This window comes from Sarcophilus harrisii, chromosome 2 (assembly GCF_902635505.1).
Source record: "Sarcophilus harrisii chromosome 2, mSarHar1.11, whole genome shotgun sequence".
NCBI lineage: Eukaryota > Metazoa > Chordata > Mammalia > Dasyuromorphia > Dasyuridae > Sarcophilus > Sarcophilus harrisii.
In genome coordinates, this window is record NC_045427.1 from 325795122 (window position 1) to 325815658 (window position 20537).

Consider the following 20537-nt stretch of genomic DNA (forward strand, 5'->3'; position numbering starts at 1 on the left):
CTAGGCCATCCCATCATTTTCAGTTCACACTTTGAGAGATCCAGAACATAGAAATGGCCTTGCCAGTCACACAGAGCCAAATCCAGAATTCAGATACAGTTTTTCTTATTCCAAAGACAAGTGAACTACTGTAGTACAGTGGTTTCAAAATGGAAATCTGGATTAATTTCACACTATGTAAAGTTATCCAGATCAGGGTTCCTTAAATTTTTTCCACTCATGACTCCTTTTTGCCCAAGAGATTTTCATGTGACTCCTGATATATAGGTATGTAAAACAAGTATGCAAATCAAATATTTACCAATAATTTCCTATTTCAAAATTAGTTGTATTAATACCCTTTATCTTTCTATCATTTGCTAACTTCCAGAGAAAACACTCCCCAACTCACAGCAGATTAAAAACAAATAGTTAAACAGCATGAGACAGTGGAAAGAATCACAGATTTAGAGCTGGAAGGGAATTTAGAGGCCCAGGGGGAAACTGAGACCTGAAAAGGTCACATGATTTGCCCAAAGTCACACAGGTATAATGATGTTCAGGATTTAACACCCACCCTTACTCTTCCTCCTCTAACTACAGAGCCAGTATGTTTTTCATTGTAGCCTGCTGAAAGAATTCAAATATGGAACCTGAGCTCCTAAGGTTACTTGGTTTTGCCACACACTACTTGTGCAACCTTGGGAAAGCTACTGTTCCCTCTACAATGAGGGAGTTGGACTAAATGATTTTTAGACCAAAGATAATCATGGACAAACATGTCCATCCAACACTTCATCAAGGGTCTGTAACTATGGAACTTATGAAGAGAAACAATGTGAGAGGAAAAAGGGAAAGATAGATGGCACTTGTTCTGTGGCTCTGGTGTGTTCTCAGTTCTTTTCCAGTTCAGTTTACTTGTAGAAATTTCCAACAAAATTGGCCTTAACAAACTTAAATTAACTCTGCCAATAACCAAATAAGATAATGAAAGTTAGTTCAAACCTCATGTCTCTTAAGAAAATCAAACTAGGAACCACCAGGGAATTTATAATTTTAAATTAGCTAGTTTTCATGTTGATAATACTGTCATTATATCATTATATCTGTCACTATATCGCTATATTTATCTACAAACAGAAATCAGAAGCCAATTTTATAAATTGTATTCTAATGCAAAAATTAAAAAATAAGATTTTTTTCAAGGGCTTTAAGCTGTGAGGTTTATGAACAATAACAAATACTATTACAGCCCATCAGCTGATCTGTTTAACTTGTGGTTATATTTTTGTAAATTATTGGAAAAAGAGATACCACTAGAATTATCTCCTGCTTAAGTATACTACCAGATAAACAGACCTGCCCCAAAGATAAGGCAAGGAAAGCTTATAACTCTGTTTAATGTGTGTATTTTGTTTTGTTTTTGTTCTTTTAGGGAGAGAAGTTATAGGAGAGATGGTAGACAGGAATATCCTCCAGGACAGTTTTCTTGGATTATTTCCTGCATTATTGTGTCAAGGTTCTCTTTTTGCTCACAACTTTCTGGCAGTCCAATTATTCTTATATTTTCTCTTCTTGATCTGTTTCCCAAACCTGTCATTTTTCTTCCAAGATGTTTCATATTCTGTTCTGTTTTTTCATTTTTTATAATCTGTTTTGTTATTTTTTGGTCTCCTTGCTTCACTGGCTTCCCCTTGCCCAATCCTAATTTTCAAAGAATTATTTTCATCTTTGAGACTCTGTACCTTCTTTTCCAGTTGATCAACTTTTTTTTTCTATTATCTTCATGTTTTGCTTGGATAGATAATATTATTATTATTATTAGTTTTAGTTTTTCCTTAATGTCTCTCATTTGATTTTTAAATTCTTGAGTTCTTCTATAAATTTTCTTTCATGATACTCTTTGGGTAGAAGCTTTTTTTTACTAAAGTGTTCTCTGAAGGTTAACCCCAGTCTTCCCTGTTCTCATAATATATTTCAATGAAGGAGTTCTTTCTTCTTTGTTGATTCTTTTGAGGTATTAGTGTAAGCACCCATAATTGTGGATTGGGGAGATGGTACCTCAAGCTTCCCTTCAGCTCTCCTCCCTGACCTGGAATCCAAACCAAGAACTCCACCCTCCTGCAAGTGTCCACAGCCAGCAGTGCCCCTATCCTACTGTCTCTGCACTCATTGGGTGCTAGTTCCTTCTCTCCCAGGACCTGGCGTTCCCCAATCAGCCAGGGTTCATCTAGTCTTCCTGGACTCAAACAACTCCAAAAACAGTCCATGAGGTGAAAGTCTCTGTGGTTCCTGTTGAGGCTCCAGCCACAGCCAAGTAGCCCCAAGGATCCCCATTTGATGTTTCTCAGGAGCTAGCTTGGAGATGTTCGCATTTCAAATGGGTTAATCTCCAGTCTGTGATCTTTCTTCAGCTCTGGGTTGAATCTGGAGGCCCCCTGTTCTCCCCCAAGTCTTCTTGATTTTTCACCAATCTATGTTTGCCTGAGGAGCAAATTTGTTCTGTTTGTGAGGGAAATCTGGAAAGCTTGAAATTTACCAACCTATTCCGCTATCTTCCCAGATGCAGGGGACTGATTTTATATTTGCTTATTTGTGTATATGCTCTCTTCCCCTTGAGCAATTAAGCTCCTTAAAGAGATGCTTTCCTTTTGTCGTTGTTTTTCCTGGAACTGTGTTTGGCACTTAATAATAGTTTGTTAATGGGGTGATGTAGGTTAGTTTCAGCATGGCAGCTGGCAGACAGCATTTTAGAGTATCCTTATCTTCTCAGCCCCAAAGTCTCAGGAGCCAGTCTGGGTATAGACTTAGAACAAATCCCTGTCCATGAGACTATGTGGGACAGGTGCTAGACCCCCTTTCCCAAATTAACTAATAGAGATATCTTCAGGTACAAAGAGAAAACATTTGTTTAATCTCTGCAGGGAGAGACCCAGATACACACCTGGGAGCCTCCCACCATGTGCTCATGGAACCTGACCAGCCTCCGGCTTGCCGGGGATTTAAAAAGCAAAAGACCCGAGCCTTTTCATTGGATAGACATAACCATCCTTGACCAATGTTGTCTGCTTCCTATGGGTCTGACCTTTAGACTCCCTGCAACCCAGGGTTCAAGACCTGAGAATAGGGATCAAGGCCTGGGAATAGGGATCATGTGACTTAGTCTCAAATTGAGAAAACTTCATCCAATTAGTCCCATTCAAGATCAGGGTGAGATCTTTCTGGTTAGTTTTCAGATTCAACTGAACTCTTACCTGGAGAGTGAAGAAAGCAATTACCATTTGGCTTTGGGTGAAGCTATCTGGAAGTAAAAGAATGATCCCATAAACATTTCCTGGCAGGAGATGACTGATACCTATTTTTTGAAAGTGGCTAAGTTGTTTTTTGATCCCTTGCATTTTTTTATAAATATTTTTTCCTAAAAAAGGCACAATACATTTTTACTTTCATAATTACATTCAGATTTCCTGAATGCTATATGGCTAATGAGAAAAGTACCATAGAGTCATGATATTGTTATTGTGACTGAGTCTTTATTTTTAACTTAGTAGAAGATGACTGTTTTCTTTGACTGTCAACTCAGGCTTTAAAACAAAGGTTGAAGGGGACACCTTAGAGATTTTCTACCCTAGTGTCATTTTGTACATTAGGAAACTGAAGCATATAAAGTCTTAAGGAATTTGTTCCAGTTCAAATAGCATGTGGGAGACCTAGTAACAGAAACATTTCCTAATTCCCAGACTATTGTAAAGAATACAAAAAGAAATCAAAGCTCTCTACATCAAGGGAAATATCAATATGATTATGATATGAAACAGCTTGATTATATTAGGCTCATATAATATTAGACAGACAAGACAAGCCCTAAATCAATATGTATGAAAAAATAGTATAAACTGAGTCTCCTAAGTCATATTGATGAGGTTTTGATTTGGGGAACTGAAATAAAATTAGGGTTTCTGGTGGTCAGGGAGTTAAAATGAGGTCTAGTGGCAGGTTCAGGGTTCAGGGACTCAAATGGAGTCCTCTGCAACCTCTTGGGATTCAGCACAAGGGTAGGGAGTTTTGGGGACTCCCTTCTGATGGCACAGAGGTTCTCTGTAAAGGAATTTGCAGACCTGGAAATCTAGATTGATAAAAGAGGTTTATTATAGGAATTAGAAGTAAGGTTAAAGTCTGGTTAGGGAAATAGGTGAGGGTAAAAAGAGGATGGCACTGGAAAGAGTATTCCATGGGCAGAGGCCTTTGGCGTGCCAAGCATAGCATAGCATGGCATGTTTAGAACCTTTGCAAAGAGAGGATTTTAGTTTGGCTCTTTTTATAATGAGAGATTTAACTAAAGGGGGCCCGTGGGTAGAGTCCCAAGTTGTCTCCTAGCTGGGTTTCAGCTAGAGCTAGAATCTGAATTGAATTCAGTGAGTTTCAGGACTGAGCTGACCCTAGCCAGATAACAAAGATAAAACTGTTTGTCCTTCAGGGTGACAGGAAACTGTCAGTCCTTCCTCACTGGCACAGAGTTGAAGGAAATTTTCTTCTTTAAGGATTTTCAGAGTTTCAGGGTCCCTTCTTCAATATGATCAGCAAAGAGTAAGGGAGTAATCAAATGGATGAGATTTTGTCAGAAAAAACTTCTTGAGGGAAATAAATTTCAATCCATGTCCTGAAAGAGATAAAGAACTTGGTGGGAAAATAGGGAGGAATGATCTTTTTAAAGGCACAGTACAAATGAGTACAAGTCTAGATCTGTTGCTAAAGTAATCAGATTTCCATTTTTTCAAGATTTTATATAATTATGATTTCTTCTGGTTGTAATATACTTAAGACTACTTAAAAGGTGAAAGTTTGAGGGAAATATTAGTTCCCACATACCTGAGCAAACCTTATTTATTCTGTCATTGAACTAAACCTTTAATGACTGTGATGTATAATTGTGTATTATTCAACTTAGAGAATACTCTTTAGGCACTAATTATCTTGTTTCTTTTACTTGTTCTTTCTTTAGCTTACCAGATTTATCACTGAGGAGGAATTAAAAGTCAAACATAAAAGGAGTAGAACTTAAATCTGATTGGCTTAAAGCCTAATTAGTCAGTCAATGATATATGATATAGGTATATTGTTTTTGCTATGTTGGTAACCAAAGGATTTCTTTGTCCTTTTTCATTCCATGAAAAGAAGTCATCCAGAAGAATTCTTTTATATTATTCTGGTTAATCCAGATTGTTATTACTTTTAAGAAAAATTATCTTCACCATCTATAATAATGAATCTTTATATGCATGTGTATATATTGATATCCATATCAATATTTAAATATATGTTTGGATAGATAGACATAGATATATTTTTTGGTGTCGAAGTACCAATGAGAAACTAAAGAGAAAATGTACTATGTCTATATGCTGGGGTTTGTTTGTTCTCCTGTTCATATACATTTAAATTCTTGAAAAGAATTTATTTATATGCTACTTTACAAACGGCTTTGATTCTAACTTATTTCTGCTGTATGTTAAGACAATCACTGTCATTCAGGAAGTCTTTCTCTCCCATTAGGCATAAAGACTTCTTGACCTTCTTTCATACCCTAAAGCCCGATCTTCACCTGCCATTAGTAGGAATAGTGATAGTGGAAGGTGCACTGGACCTTTAGTATTGGTCCTGTCTGCCACATCATAAGAAAATAGCATCTGGTAATCTGGTTTGAACCAGTCACAATCAATGAGAGGAAAATAACCAGTTTTTTTCCTTTACCCTTTGTTTCTACAGTTATCATGTGATGTGAAATTGGATCCTCGCCCAGAATACCATAGGTGTATACTGACTTGGCATCACCAAGAACCGCTGCCTTGGGCTCAGAGTACAGGTTAGTCATATCTGTGTTCAAGAAGGCTTTATATACCTGTTCTATGTGCATGATTACTTACCACTTTATACTGACTTGACTTCAGATTATTGGAAATTTTCCTTTTGAAAATTCAAGTAAGTTAACTTATTTTTGTAGATTTGGACATTCTGCATTATAACAGGCAAAAGTAAAAAATTAAAACATGGATTTTTTTTTATTTTATTTACCTAGGATTTACAGATAATGACTTGAATTGTGAAAGTAGAATAGCAGAACACTTTTTATGAACTAAGGAGAAAGAGGTAGGGCCCATAGTGGAGAAGACCTAGGTGGATGATATGGGTCTAGAGCAACTTCAGTCTATCCCATCATGTTAAAATGAGTGTCTCCTCCAGTCATTCTGTTCTAAGGACTCCATTCTAAAATGTTGATGCTAAGGAGTAATATTTCAAGGTCCTATGAAGATGCGTGATAGGATTATTTCCTGTTCCTCTGGACAGCTCTACTATAGCTACTTTTTCTGCTTAAATAAAAAATTGATCAATTAAATACATCCTCAATTGTTTTTATAAATACAAATGCATTTACAAAATCTGAAAAAAATCTTAAAGCAACTATAAAGACTGGAAATGGAAACATACATGTCATATAACTAAAGCCACTTCTGATTTCTAAATCCATGTGGCAATTTTCTGTTTCCTCCATTTGCTTCCTCCATTTCAGTTTCTTGATTCCAAAATTCTTAGCTATCTCTATTCTTCTAACTCTATCTCTAATCTAGGTGCAAAGACTATATATGTCAGGGAAGAAATTATCTTATTATAATACAAACTCAGAGTCTGAAATTATTTTTATAAATTCCCCATTTTCTCTCATATCAAATGGATAGCCTGAGTGTGGTATTTTATGAAAGGAGAAAATATAGCCTATTGAAGCTATAAAAGTTACCTTATTGGATTTGATTTTGTATACTTTCAAGAAAAATAATTCCCAATAGTAACAAAAGCAAAAGATGAGCACCTAAAATAAAATTTAGCTATGAAAACACAAATTTGACCATGTCACTCCCCTGCTTAAGAAACTTCATTGAGTCCCCTATCATTCTAGGATCAAATGCAGATCCCTCTGTCATTTAAAGTCCTTCCTAATATATTCCAAACTATCTTTACAGTCTTTTCCTATGTAAGTCACATCCCTTGGCTTGTTTTGCACATCAACCAAACTGATTTCCTTGTTTTGTCTCATACAACATCATTTTTTGTTACTGTCTCTTTGTCCAGGCTGTCCTCCATGCAAGGTGTTGGGAGAGAAAAAAAAAAAAAACATGTATGGATAAGCAGATATGAGGTTACTTGAGGAAGGTAGACAGCATTAGCAGGATGAGATAAGGCTTCTTAGGGATCACCTGAGTTGAGCTTGAAAAGAAAAAAGAAGGGTTTTGAAATGCAAAGATGAGGAGGATTTAAATTCTCAGCTTGTAGGAAAGCTTATTCATGTGTAGGAAATGGAATGTTAGGTTCAGAGAGCAGCAATTATACTTATTTGCCTAGAAAATAGATTGTGTGAAGGAAGAAGTAATATAAAGGTAGCAGGATAGTTTGAAATGACTGTGAAGTATGTTTAAATCTTTCCAAGTTGAGGAGTTTGCATTTTAATTTAGAAGTAATAGGGAGAACTTATATAAACAGAGTGAAGTGAGAAGAACCAGAACATTGTACATAGTAACAGCAATATTATACGGTGATCAACTGTGAATGATTTAGCTATTATATCAACAATATAATGATCCAAAACAATTCTAAAGAACTCATGATAGATGCAATAGGGAGCCAAAATTTTCTTTCAGGGAATAACAAAAGACATACACCTGAAGAAGAAAAAACTAAAACAGTTAAGGTGGTAGAGTGAGGTGAATAATAGCCTGAATTAGGACAGCAGTGGTTTAGGCACAGTGAAAAGTAAGCGAGGGATAGCGAGAACATCCACCAGACTTGACAACTTATTGGTTGTCAGGGTGAGAGTGAGGTGAGGGAGAGAGAAGAGTCCAAAATGGCACCAAGGTCATATGCCCCCTCTAAAGCAGACAGACATGGAAGTGGGTAAGGTCATCATTTACATTTGGGATATGTTGAGTTAGAGGTGTTGACAACATAGCAAAGTGGAGATGTCTAACAGAGAGTTGGCTATTTAAGAGAAAGATTGGGAAGGATTTGTAGATCGGAGAGTTATCTGTGATTAGTGAGCTCATCATAGAGAGAGTGTACCATAAGAAGCTAAGAAAGCCTAAAACAGAAATGTAAGGGACACACACTTAGGAGATAGGTGATAGATGATGATGAACAAAGAAGACTAAAAAAAAAATATCACACAGGTAAGAAAATCCATTACCAAAGTTATGGAAGCTAAGGAAGGAGAGAATGTGGGTGGTCATCAGCATCAGTGAGACCACAAAGGACAAAATCTAAGAAAAGACTACCAGGCTTCTCAGTTAACATCTTTGAAAACCTTTAAGAAAGCTATTGTAGTAGAGTAGGATGTTCAGAGGAAATTGGGCTTAGGGAGGAAGACATGCAGCTCTCTTTTGGACTTGGCTGGTATACTGATTTGAAATCATCTTTGTAGAAAAGATAATTAAACATCTAGTAGTTGTTCATATCATGGAAGTACATTTGCAAAAAGATCAGAAGCGAATGGATAAAAGGTGAAATTAGTGATTGTAGATAACTTTCAGTCCCCAAGTCTTGTTAGCAATGAAAGAGAACATGGAGAGCAGCTCCCTGAGGGAGGATCAGGTGTTAGTGAAGATCTTCGAAGGAGAAGGAAGAGACCTGCTCTTTGTGAAGTGAAAGAGTCCTTAGGTTGGGAGATACTGAGGCTGAAGGTGAGAGAAATGATGATCAAAAGTGCAAGCTCCCAGAGGAGAAAGGAGGAAAAGGAATCAAGGTACATAAGTAGAGTGGTGAGCCTAGACAAAGAATGGAAAAAAGGAGTGGTCAGCTTGTGGTGTTCTCTTCTTTTTTTATAATATATGATGGTTCTCTGGGAGCAGGTTTCTTGGGGAGGTTTTCTGGAGGCAGCCTTAGTTTCAGTTTTGTGTAATAATTACCTCAAACGCAGCCAGGGATTTAAATACAATCTTTTATTGTCTCTTCCAAAATAGCCCAGTTAGTTTTCTTGGAGGCCTATCTCTCTCCTTGGTTCCGAGAGCTCTTGTTGCTAGTCTTTTGCTTCTGCCTCTGCCAAGAGCCTCTGCCTCTAGCTCAACTCCGACTCCTGGCAATCTTCCGAACTGGCTGACTACACTGACTCAGCTCCTTTTTATGCTCTTTTAGAGGTGTGAACTCAAAGGTTGACTCCTCCTTCTCCTCCAAGAGAGTGGGATTGTGGGTTTCTGACTTGTGAATCTCCTGAACTTGTGAACTCCAATGCGTGAGCTAATGTGTGAATTCTCAAAGGTGTGAACTCTAATGTGCGAATTCTCCCAAAGGTGTAAATCCTAAGCACACAAGCATTGTTTCCATCAACTCTAATGAGTTAACACCTTGTTTCAAGTTCTGGCCCATAACATCAGATGAAGATGTTTAAGGTATGGAATAAGGGAAATGAATAAGCTGACTATGTTTAAATGGCTTCCATTTTCTCAGGCAATTAGGAGGCAAAGTCTTCTGAGAGAGAGGTATGTTGGGTTTGTGGAGAGAGTGTGGAGCAACCCCAGATTGTCAAATAGAGAGTCAATCAGCAACCAAATCAGTTCCAATGGAGCAGTAATGAACTGAACCAGATACACTTAGCAGAAGAACTCTGGGAGATGACTAAGAACCATTACATTGAATTCCCAATCCCCATATTTATGCCCACCTGCATTTTTGATTTCCTTCACAAGCTAATTGTACAATATTTCAGAGTCTGATTCTTTTTGTACAGCAAAATAATGTTTTGGTCATGTATATTTATTGTGTATCTAATTTATATTTTAATATATTTAACATCTACTGGTCATCCTGCCATCTGGGGGAGGGGGTGGGGGAAAGAGGGGAAAAATTGGAACAAGAGGTTTGGCAATTGTCAATGTTGTAAAGTTACCCATACATATAATCTGTAAATAAAAGGCTATTAAATTTAAAAAAAAAAAAAAAAGAGAGAGAGAGAGAGAGAGTCAATCAGAGAAGAATAAAAGGGGCAGATAAGATCACATGAATTTATAACATACCCCTTGGTCACAGTTGAATGGCTTCCTTCAGTAGCTTTCAGCAGCTTGGTATTAAGAGAAGTGGATGGTGGGATTGACTCACAGATTAGAATTGGCAGCAATGATTTGTGGTAAGACAAGGGTCAAAGGACTCAATAGTGTAGATGATGTATAATTGAATTGATCAACTAAAAATTCAAGAATATGAAGGTGGAAAAGTGACATGGATGACATAGAAGTTAAGGAAGGAAAAAAGTTACATGGAAATGATCAAGAGAATATCACAGTTCCTAAATATGAGAGCAGAGGTTAGGATGGAGAAGAGAACTACAAGCCAACTACTGAATCGACTCCTTAAGAAAAGTAGAAGAATGACTTAGATCCTATTAGATTACATTCAGAAGAATCTGGACCAAATGATACAGATGGGTGAAGTGAACCTTAAAGGCAGAAAAGTTTGAGATGTAATGGCAGCACTCCAGAAGAAGCAGAGGAGCCTTCTTTCTGCCTTTCCAGTTTTTGTATTATTGTTGTTAAAGCTGCTGCTATTGGAGAGTGGCAAGAAATATCTTTTGAAGAAACCCAGTTTTTTACAAGCACCAGGAAAATGAATGATTATGGGATGAAGGGGAGTTGTTTAATTAAAAAAAAAAAAATCTAGAGGTCCAGAAGGCAGAAGAGCAGAAGAACAAGGACAGGGGCAAGGCCAATCTGGATAGGGATGGTGGTTCTGGGAGAAGTAGCAAGAGTAAGGTTTTGCATCAAGCAGTAGTTCCTCTGCATTACAGAAATTTAGGGAAGCATTAGGATGGACCAAGACAAGAAATAGTGAATCGGAACCCCTACTCTGAGGTGAGTTTTATTATGACCTACAAGGAGAGAGGGTATGAGGTACAGGGAAGAAGAAAGTTGGAAAGAAAAGATTTTGAAACAGGAAATTGAAACTAATTAGCTTTGTGTCTTGAGCAAATCACAATGAAAATAATCTCAAAATCATGTGAGACAGAGTTTGAATAGCACACACCTTTGGTTAACTATGTAACCATAGGCAAGTCACATAAATTCTCCCAGCTTCAATTACCTCAATGTAAATTTTGCCTTACAGGCTCATGATTGTGAGGATCAAATGAGATAATATACAAATAAGATAAATACTTTCGGTGGCTATTCTGCTAACAGACCTCTCTCTTGCAGGGAATCAGATGAGTAGTCGTCTGATGAGTATGCGCAGTGCCAATGGACTGTTGATGCTACCTCCAAAAACTGAGCAGTACGTGGAACTTCACAAGGGCGAAGTGGTGGACGTCATGGTCATTGGAAGGCTATGATGATCACCAGTGCGAGCAAAGCTTTGATGCATGTCTACATATCATTGACTGTATCCTGTAATATGCAACGGCACAGCTAGTTTTTTCTGATTTGGATAAAAGTTGATCAGTATAGTCAACATCTTGATCTATATTTCAAATGAATTTAAATAAATGTCTTTTAAAAAAAAAAACACCTAAAAATAAAATCTTAACAAAGAAATTTCTTCTGATTATATCAAAGCAACTTTTTCCTTTCTTGCAATTGCTTTGTGTGTTCAATGCTAGGTCTGATAGCGGTAGCTTTTAGTAGACAGCAGTAGGTGCCTGCAGAACTTGTGTTTTTCTCATCTTTAAAATACAACTACTTATGCTCTTTAAACAAGGCTGTCTGCTTATTTATTCTAGCTTAGGAAACACTTGGATTTCCCTTCTTAGTATGCTTCATAACCACTTCACAGAGAGCTTTGGCTTGTTCTTTCTCTTGTATCTCGTGTCTATGTGCACAGTGCCAAAAGAAGACTGTGTGGGAATCTCGCTCTGCCTTGGGGTGCACCACCCCCTTTGCAGCAGTGTCTGGGGGGATTTTCTATCCCAGCAGCCACCTGGCACAGTCCTCTTGGGCAATAACTGGATACCTTTTATTTGAACAACAGAAAAAAAAATTGCTTCCTTAAGTGCTGACAGCCTTTTTAACCAATACATTTAAAAATGTACAGAACTAAAAAAAAATAAAAAATAAAAAATCAAAGACTGATCTTGTACAGATATTAGTGTTACCAGCATTCATGTGGAAATTAAATGAGCAGAGAAATAAGAAACCTAATGTTGAACAATTCTGTACCATAACATTTTCTGTAATGATATCAAAACTTAATGAATAAAAAAATCCTTGATCATTATTTAAAATTTCATTGTGTCAGTCTCATTATTTAAAAAAGAAAAGGCTATCTTACCTCTGAGATGGAGTACAGCAAGACTAAAAGAAAGGGAGAAGATATCCTGGCAAGGTAAGTTGGACTTACAGGGAACTTTCACTTCATAAATGTTCAAATCTTCAGATAACTAAAAGATAAACTATCACGGTAGTTTGAGCACTTTGGAGAAGAAAACTTAGTTGGCCAGAAAGAAGAGAAAAGTGAGTTTTGCTAATGTAATGTTTCCTGGCCAAAAATTAGTAATTGGATCCTCGTTTAAGAAAACTATAATATCTGGCAAAGGCAGAAAACTGGAAAGGAATATTATGATTCATTAGCTTAGAAGAGAATGATAATACAAACATACTGAAATTCAGAAATCCATAGTTCTTTGGAAGAAAGAAAATTAGAAAAATCATATATGAGTACCTGGGAGATTATAAATCTTAGGGAAAAAGCCGCAAATATATTGTTTAAATCATGAAGAATTCAATAGATATTGTAAATACCTTGTGAATACCTTAGGAAGGGAAACAGTGTATGTATTAGTTGATTTTGCTGAACTATTTACATAGAATTATTAATCAACTGGCTATAATCAAGAAGCACTTTTAAGCTAAGTGATGACACAAAAACAAAAACCAGTCTCTGCCCTCAAGAAGCTTGCTGTGCAAAGGCCTCATGTAGGAAGTAGCATTTACAAAAGTCTTTGAATAAAACTAAAGATTACATGAGATAGATTAGGAGAACATGCCAGGCCGGGGCAGTCCATACAAAGGTATGAAGGTGGGGATAGATTGTCATGAAAAAGAAACAGCTTGGCTGGACTACAGAGTATGAAAGAGGGGAAAATACATCTGGAAAGATAAATTGGAGCCTACTTACAAACGAAAGTAAAGGATTTTAAATGCCAAATAGAATTTGTATGTTCTAGAAGCAATGTGAGGGAGGAACCTGAGAAGCTTCTTGAACAGAGGAATAACCTGGTCATGCTCATGTTTTCAATATCAATTTGGCAGTTAGGTGGAGGATAGATGGAAGAAAAGGAAAGCCGAAGGCAGGGAGACATGAAAAAACTAATACAGTTTTCTAGGTGAGTAGAATTATGACATGAACTGGATTGGTAACTATTTGAATAGAGAGGAGATAAATGTGACAATTTTTTAAAAAGAGATATGCTTGCAAAGAAAGATAAAAAGATAATGAGTTCTGTTTTGGACATGAGTTTGAGATGCCTGATGGACAGTGTCTAACCAGCCAGTTACAGGATGAACTGAGGAAAGACTTAGGTTGAACAAAAAGAGCAGACTTGCATTTAAATCTGAGAGTCATGGAGAAAACTGAAATCATTAAGAAAGCACATAGAAAAGAGGGCTCAGGAAAAGCCTTGGGATGCCTGACCGACATGATAGGGTAGCATTCGGATGATAAACAAAGGAGTAAGTAGGAGCAGTCACTTGGGTAGAAAAAACAAAAACATTATAAAACAAAAGAAAAAAAAAGGAGAGGGATTTATTGCAGGAAGATACGGTCTACATGCACATATTTAATCAAAATTATCTTTTAAGTCCTGTTAACGCATGATTTAATTCAATAAACACTGATTAAGTCCCAATTGTGTAAAAAGCTACTATCCTGGAGGGGGAATGTTGAAGACACAAACACTATGTATACAATATCCCTAACAGGGAAAACTAAGATAAATACACTATGGTACAAAAAATAAAATTCAGAGAAGTCCAGGCACAGTGTGATGAAAAAATTGAGAAAGTAGAATTCACCTTCAGCTAGTGGGTTCATGGATAAGCATCCATCCTTGAAGCCAAGGAGGAAATGGCACCTATATCAGGTTTCAGAAATAGGGATTGTGAGAGTTGATTGAAATGACAGGGCAGAGTTAGGCAGTCATCCCTAGCATAGGGAACAAAATGAGCAAAAACAAAAACAGAGTGAAGAATAAGGCTAGAAAGATGAAACTGTTGATATCCTTCAGTACCGAGAACTGAAGGTTATGATTTAGTTAGTAAGCAAAGGAAAAATAAGTGTAAAAATGAGCAGACTAATTCTACCTATCACTTTCATGTTCAAAAATTTAAAAAAAAAAAATCATCTTTGGCATTCAGAGTCCATAACTTAATTCAAAACTACCATTCCATTTTTCTTACACTTTATACCCCACTATATAGTTTCTGATTCAATGACACTGGTCTCCCTAGTATTCACCAAACAATACACTCCATCTCCTAATTGTGAGCATTTTCATTAAATCCCTCTTAATGCTAGTGCCTTCCTTCTGTTAATTATTTTCCATTTATCTTTAATATAACTTATTTGTACATAGTTATTTGCATCTTGGTGATTAGGTCGTGAGCCATAGGGAATAAACTGTCTTTTGCCTTTATTTGTACTTCCAGAGTTTAGCATGGTATTTCATACATAGTACATGCTTAATAAATATTTATTAACTTACTAATGGAAGAATTGCCCAGAGGAGAGACTGAAGGTACAAAAACTAGAGTGATAAGAATCTAAGTAAGGATTATAGCCACAGATGTGAAAGAGAGAATAGATACAGGTAATAGATGAAGATAAAATCAAAAATACATAGCAATCAATTGAGCAATGAAAAAAAAAAAAAGAGCCAAAGGTGATCCCTATAGTTTCAAACTTGGATCTCTAGAAACAATCAACAGAAATAGGAAAGTTAAATAGAAGGGCAAGTTTTAAGAAAGTTTAATTTTGGATGTTGAAATTTTGAGCTACCAGGACATCCAAGTAGAGCTATGCAGTAGGTAGCTAGAAATATGGAATTGAAAGTCTGAAGGAAAAAAGTAGATTTTGCCATCATTAGATGAGCAACAGCAATGGATAAAATCACTAAGGATAAGAGTGAATCAAGAAGAAAGCCAATTGCATTTTGCTTTCTTTCTCTTTTTTTTCCTTTTTGATCTGATTTTTCTTGTGCAGCAAGATAATTGTATAACTGTGTACTATTGAATTTAACAAATATTTTTTAACATGTTTAACATATATTGGATTACTTGCCATCTAGTGGTGGAGGGAAGGGGAGTAGAAATTTTGGAACACAAAGTTTTGCAAGGATCAATGTTGAAAAATTATCCAGGCTTGTGTTTTGAATATAAGAAGCATTGAATATAAGAAGAGAGAGAGAAAAAAAAAGTCAAGCCAAAGACAGATACTGGGGGATATTCATATTTAAAGGGTCAGAGAAAGATGAGAAGATAGAGAGAGTACAGTTGGAGAGGTAGAAGGAAAACTGATACCGTTGTATCATGGAACCCAAGGAAGTAAAAACATCATGATGGGATGGCAAAATTCATTTGTCAGGATAGTCATTTGTAGATGGTAGGGTAGCAAGAAGTAATATATTAAGTAATCCATCAAAAAATACATTCCTCCCCACATCCCCACCCCCTTCCCCCCCAAAAAAATAAAGAAAGAAAAGAAAAGGTACCAGATCAAATCCTGATGGAAAAATCCAAGAAAAAGTTACAGTAATTCATTTTTCCAGCACAGACCAAAATAGCAAAATAGAGAGATTTGAGGGCACTGAAAAGGGGCCTGACAGGAAAGTACTCCAGAGTATTCTAGTAGAGAAAAAGGTATTGCACCTGGCCAAAAGGACATTTAACACCCTTTTCAGGGCACCCCAAGATCCATTCCAGGATACCCCAGGGGAAGTGGAACCAACTGATAGCTTTGGTGCTAACTACCCAGTTTCCCAACTATTTCCCAAAAGAGAGTACCTATAACCCACCAATTCAGAAATAAGCAATAGTGGAGTAGCACAGATCTCCAAATTAAGGACTTTCAAGATACAAACACAAAAGAAGAGGATGACTCCAAAATATCTACAAGCAAAGCCTCAGAGAAAAATACAGTTTGGGTACAAATTCAACTAGACTTCCCGGAAGAAATGTTGCAAGTATCAAAGAAAAAAAGTTTTATAAATGAAATGAGGATGCTTGAAGGAAAAAATGAAAAAGAAATGGGAAAAAAAGAATTAGAAAGGGAATTAACAACTTGGAGCAAGAGAAGCAAAATTTTGCCCAATCCTTGAAAATTAGAAAAGATCAAATAAAAGCTGAGACAAGAAAAATTAAAACTAAGTCAAAAGACAAAAGAGATGATAAAGAAGCTCTCAGTAAAAACAACTGACCTGGAAAACAGACAAAGGAGAAAAAACTGCTTAAACACCACTGGATTATAAGAATGACCAAAGGAAAAAAAAGAAAAGAAAAAAGAACCCAGGCAACATATTTCAAAAAAATCTTAAAAGGAAAATTTCCCAGAATTCTTAAAACCAGAGAGCAAAGTGAAAGTATCTTTTCAGATGCACCAACCACATCTGGAAAAAAAAACCCAAAATGAAAACTTCTAGGAACATTATAGTCAAAATCCAAAGCTTTCACATCAAAATATATATATGGCAAGCAGCCAGAATCAGTTCAATTACCAAGGAGCCACAGTAATTCACATGATTTAGCAGTCATCAGTATAAAGAAATGGAAAATTTGAAATATGATATTTCAGGAAAAATATAGAATTTACAGCCCAAAATAACTTACCCAGAAAAACTGAACATAATCATATGTGAGAAAAAAAATAAATCTTAAATTAAATAGAGAATCTGCCAAGAATTTCTAATAAAAAGACGAAAATCATACAGAAACTTTGAAATTCAAATACAGGAGTTAAGAGAAACATTAAACATTAACAGTAAACTAAAATGATAATAAAAAATAAACTGCTTACCTTCAAATATGGGAAGAAAATATATGTATCCCTAATAAGTTCTATCATTATTAGGGATCATAGAAGGAATCTAACTAAAGGTCTAGGCTAAAGATGAATACACTGGGGAGGTAGGAAGAGGAAAGGGAAAGAAAAACTATGGAAAAGTATCTCACATTCAGGATGAAAAAACAGACATTTATGGCTAACAATTGAACCTCACTCTTGTCTTATAATGCCAGAGAAACTGAGGCAAGATAGAAATTAGAGAGTTTTTAATAATTTATTTGAAAGGGAGAAATTTACTGGGACCAAATGCTTCCATGGTTTGGTCCCAGGGCTGAATGAGACTATCTTCTCCAAGAATCCAGCAACCAATGTGAGTTCTCAATGACATATATATATATATATATATATATGACTCAGAAACAGGGGGTGGACAGAGGCAAGGGCGGAGTCAGGGTGCTGAGAGCAGTAACACGGGACTAACAATCCAGTTCTCACAGGGTGGGCAGAGTCATGGGGGACATCTGATAAATGGGGAGGGGCACCAACATTATATATATATATATATGATTTAACATATTTTTAACATAACATGTTTAACATATATTGCATTATTTGCCATCTAAGGGAGGGAGTGGGAGGAAGGGGGTAGAAATTTGTAATACAAGGGTCAACGCTGAAAAATTATCCATGCATATGTTTTGAAAATAAATAGAAAATAAAAAGTTTTTAATTCAAAAAAGAGGAGCGACCATAAGCCCACTTACTTGAGTCCACACTCCAAGAAGGGAACGGTATCAGCATGGTTATAATACTAGAACAACGCTTACATATGCTTACCATGTGCCAGGACTATGCTAAGTACTTCACAATTATTATATTATCCTGGGAGGTTAGCTGATATAATTATCATCACCATTTCAGAGATGAGAAAACTGAGGAAAATAGGGACACCTAACAAGGTATAGTGTTGGATTTGAATTCAGTTCCTGATTCCAGGCCTGGTGCTCTACTCACTGGACCACCCAGCTGCCCCATCCTGATCCACCCCTCATTGGAAGCAAGTTACCTTCAGAGATACATTCAAGAGGGCTAAGCCAGTAGCTGTCTCTATTTTTAAAAGATCCACTGAGTCAACAATTATTCCAGTTCAGCAGCCAATCAGTCAGTCATCATTCCCCTTGGCAAGTCCCCGAGCTCCCACGGACACAAAGCCCGGCATCTGAGCCTCTGTGGAAAAGATCTCAAAGCAATACAGTGTGGCTAGATCAGAACAAGCTTTAGAGTCAGCCAAATACTGACTTTATAAGTTATTTACTACCTGTGTAACCTTTCGTGAGTCATACACATCTCAGAGAGAACCTCAATTTTCTCTTCTATTAAAGGAAAATGTGGGACTAGGTGATAGATAACTGAGGTCCTTAGTTTTGAATCTATGATTTTATGACTTCCTTTCTCAAGTTCTCAGATTCATCAATTATAAAATGAGGGGAGTGGAACTAGACAATCTCTAAAATCCATTCCAGTTCTAAATCTCAGAAATTATACAAAGCAATCATATGTTATTTGTTTGTCAAACATTATTTCTCATTTTTAAATGAGAAAATAATCATCACCATCTCTAGCTATTTCCACAGGAATCCAAAGCAAAAATTGAATGGGAAAGATTGACAGGATCTCTTCAGAGAGCAAAGGAAAGGCAGAAGTGGTTATGATATAAGCAGAAAATGAAATTCTCTGTACTAGCTTCCCCTAGCAAAATAGATATTGTGCCTCTGCCCTGCAGACCTGCATCTCTGCCACTTCATCCCACCCTCAGTAAACCTCTATCTTATATCTTATATTCCCTGTAGGTAGCATCTTATAATATCCATTTAGTCATTATCTCTGAGAGACTACATAGAGTAATGAATAGAGTGCTCGATTTGGAGTCTGGAATCCTACCTCAGATACTTATAAACTGTGTGGTCCTAGCAAGTCACTTAATTATTTTAAGCTTCAGTTTCTTCATCACTAAAATGATATTCTCTAAGATGTATTTCTCTCTAAGGTATGTTTGTTCATTAAACTTTTCCATATCACCTTCAAGTAATCTGTTCTTTAAAACTCTTCTTTTGTTCAATAAAAATGGATCCCAGTTTTGTTTTGGAAAAAACTCTATTGTGATGCAAATAAAGGGGAGGGAAGAAAGAGTGATTCAAAATATAAGGGGATATGAATAGAGCTTTCCTGTTTCTAGCCCACCATAAGTGCTAAGTACTTGGCAGCTTTGAGAATGAGAAGCTCCTGGCTGCTTCCATCAGGACATGATCTTCCCTGTCTCCTTAGTAGATTTTTATAGTCAGTGACCTTTTTGCTTTTTTGCTCATTTTTAGAAGTTGAGCTCTGCTCCTAGAACACAGGGAACATTGTCTCACACTTCTTTTGCATTGGGACAGGGCTCACTGACTGTGCTGAGGCTGGTGGTGCTGCAGGCTTTTTCACTGTGCTGGGTGAGTCTGGCCAAGTCCTACCTGTTATGCTGGGGTTCCTGTGCTCACAATTTATCTTCTGTCTTTGCACAGGAGGTCTCACAGCTGGTCTGCTGATCCACCTGCTTTCTTAACCAGGATAGAGTGGCTAACACTGCTGTATTTTGGCTTAAAGCTCTCTAGATTCCCTGCCAAGCCACCTCCCAGCCAATTGAGACAGACCTTTCCTGAAGTCCTTCCAAGTTATCTTAAGCTGGAAAATTATTACACTCTGAATATTTGTGGGTTCTGTCACTCCAAAATCTGTAAAGGGCTTGGTACAGCGTTGATTCTGAGGGAAGAAAAGGTGGAAAGATCTCAGGCAATTCTTGTCTACTTTCTGCCATCTTGACTCTGTTTCCCTCCTCTCCCCAATTAAGCCTGTCTTTAAAAGGGAATGAACCTAGAACTTATGCAAAAATTGACCATGTGTTAGGGCATAAAAACCTCAAAATCAAATGCAGGAAGGCAGAAATAGTAAATGCATCTTTTTCAGATCATGATGCAATAAAAATCACAAGAAATATAAGGCCAGAAGAAAATAGACCAAAAAGTAATTGGAAACTAAATAATCTCATCCTAAAGAATGAATGGGTGTGCGGAATGTTGGAGGGAATGTGGGAAAACAGGGACACTAATACATTGTTGGTGGAATTGTGAATACATCCAACATTCTGGAGAGCAATTTGGAACTATGCTCAAAAAGTTATCAAACTGTGCATACCCTTTGAGCAGTGTTACTACTGGGCTTATATCCCAAAGAGATCTTAAAGGAAAAGGGACCTGTATGTGCAAGAAAGTTTGTGGCAGCCCTCTTTGTAATGGCCAGAAACTGGAAACTGAGTGGACACCCATCAGTTGGAGAATGGCTGAATAAATTGTGGTATATGAATATTATGGAATATTATTGTTTGGTAAGAAATGACCAGCAGGATGATTTCAGAAAGGCCTGGAGAGATTATATGAATTGATGCTGAATGAAATGAGCAGGACCAGGAGATCATTATATACTTCAACAACAATACAATA

General features: G+C 36.8%; 1 protein-coding gene across 12 annotated transcripts in view; it reads left to right on the forward strand.

Annotated features, from left to right (window-relative positions):
* GPHN (gephyrin) overlaps window positions 1–12229 on the forward strand; it is a 751804-nt gene extending 739575 nt beyond the window's left edge. For all 12 annotated transcript variants that reach the window (XM_031952740.1, XM_031952743.1, XM_031952746.1 and 9 more), the window contains 2 exons: window positions 5746–5842; window positions 11208–12229. In XM_031952740.1, coding sequence (XP_031808600.1) covers window positions 5746–5842; window positions 11208–11341 — 231 coding nt within the window. In that variant the 3' untranslated portion in view covers window positions 11342–12229. The remainder of the gene's footprint in view (window positions 1–5745; window positions 5843–11207) is intronic.
* Window positions 12230–20537: the final 8308 nt, after the last annotated feature.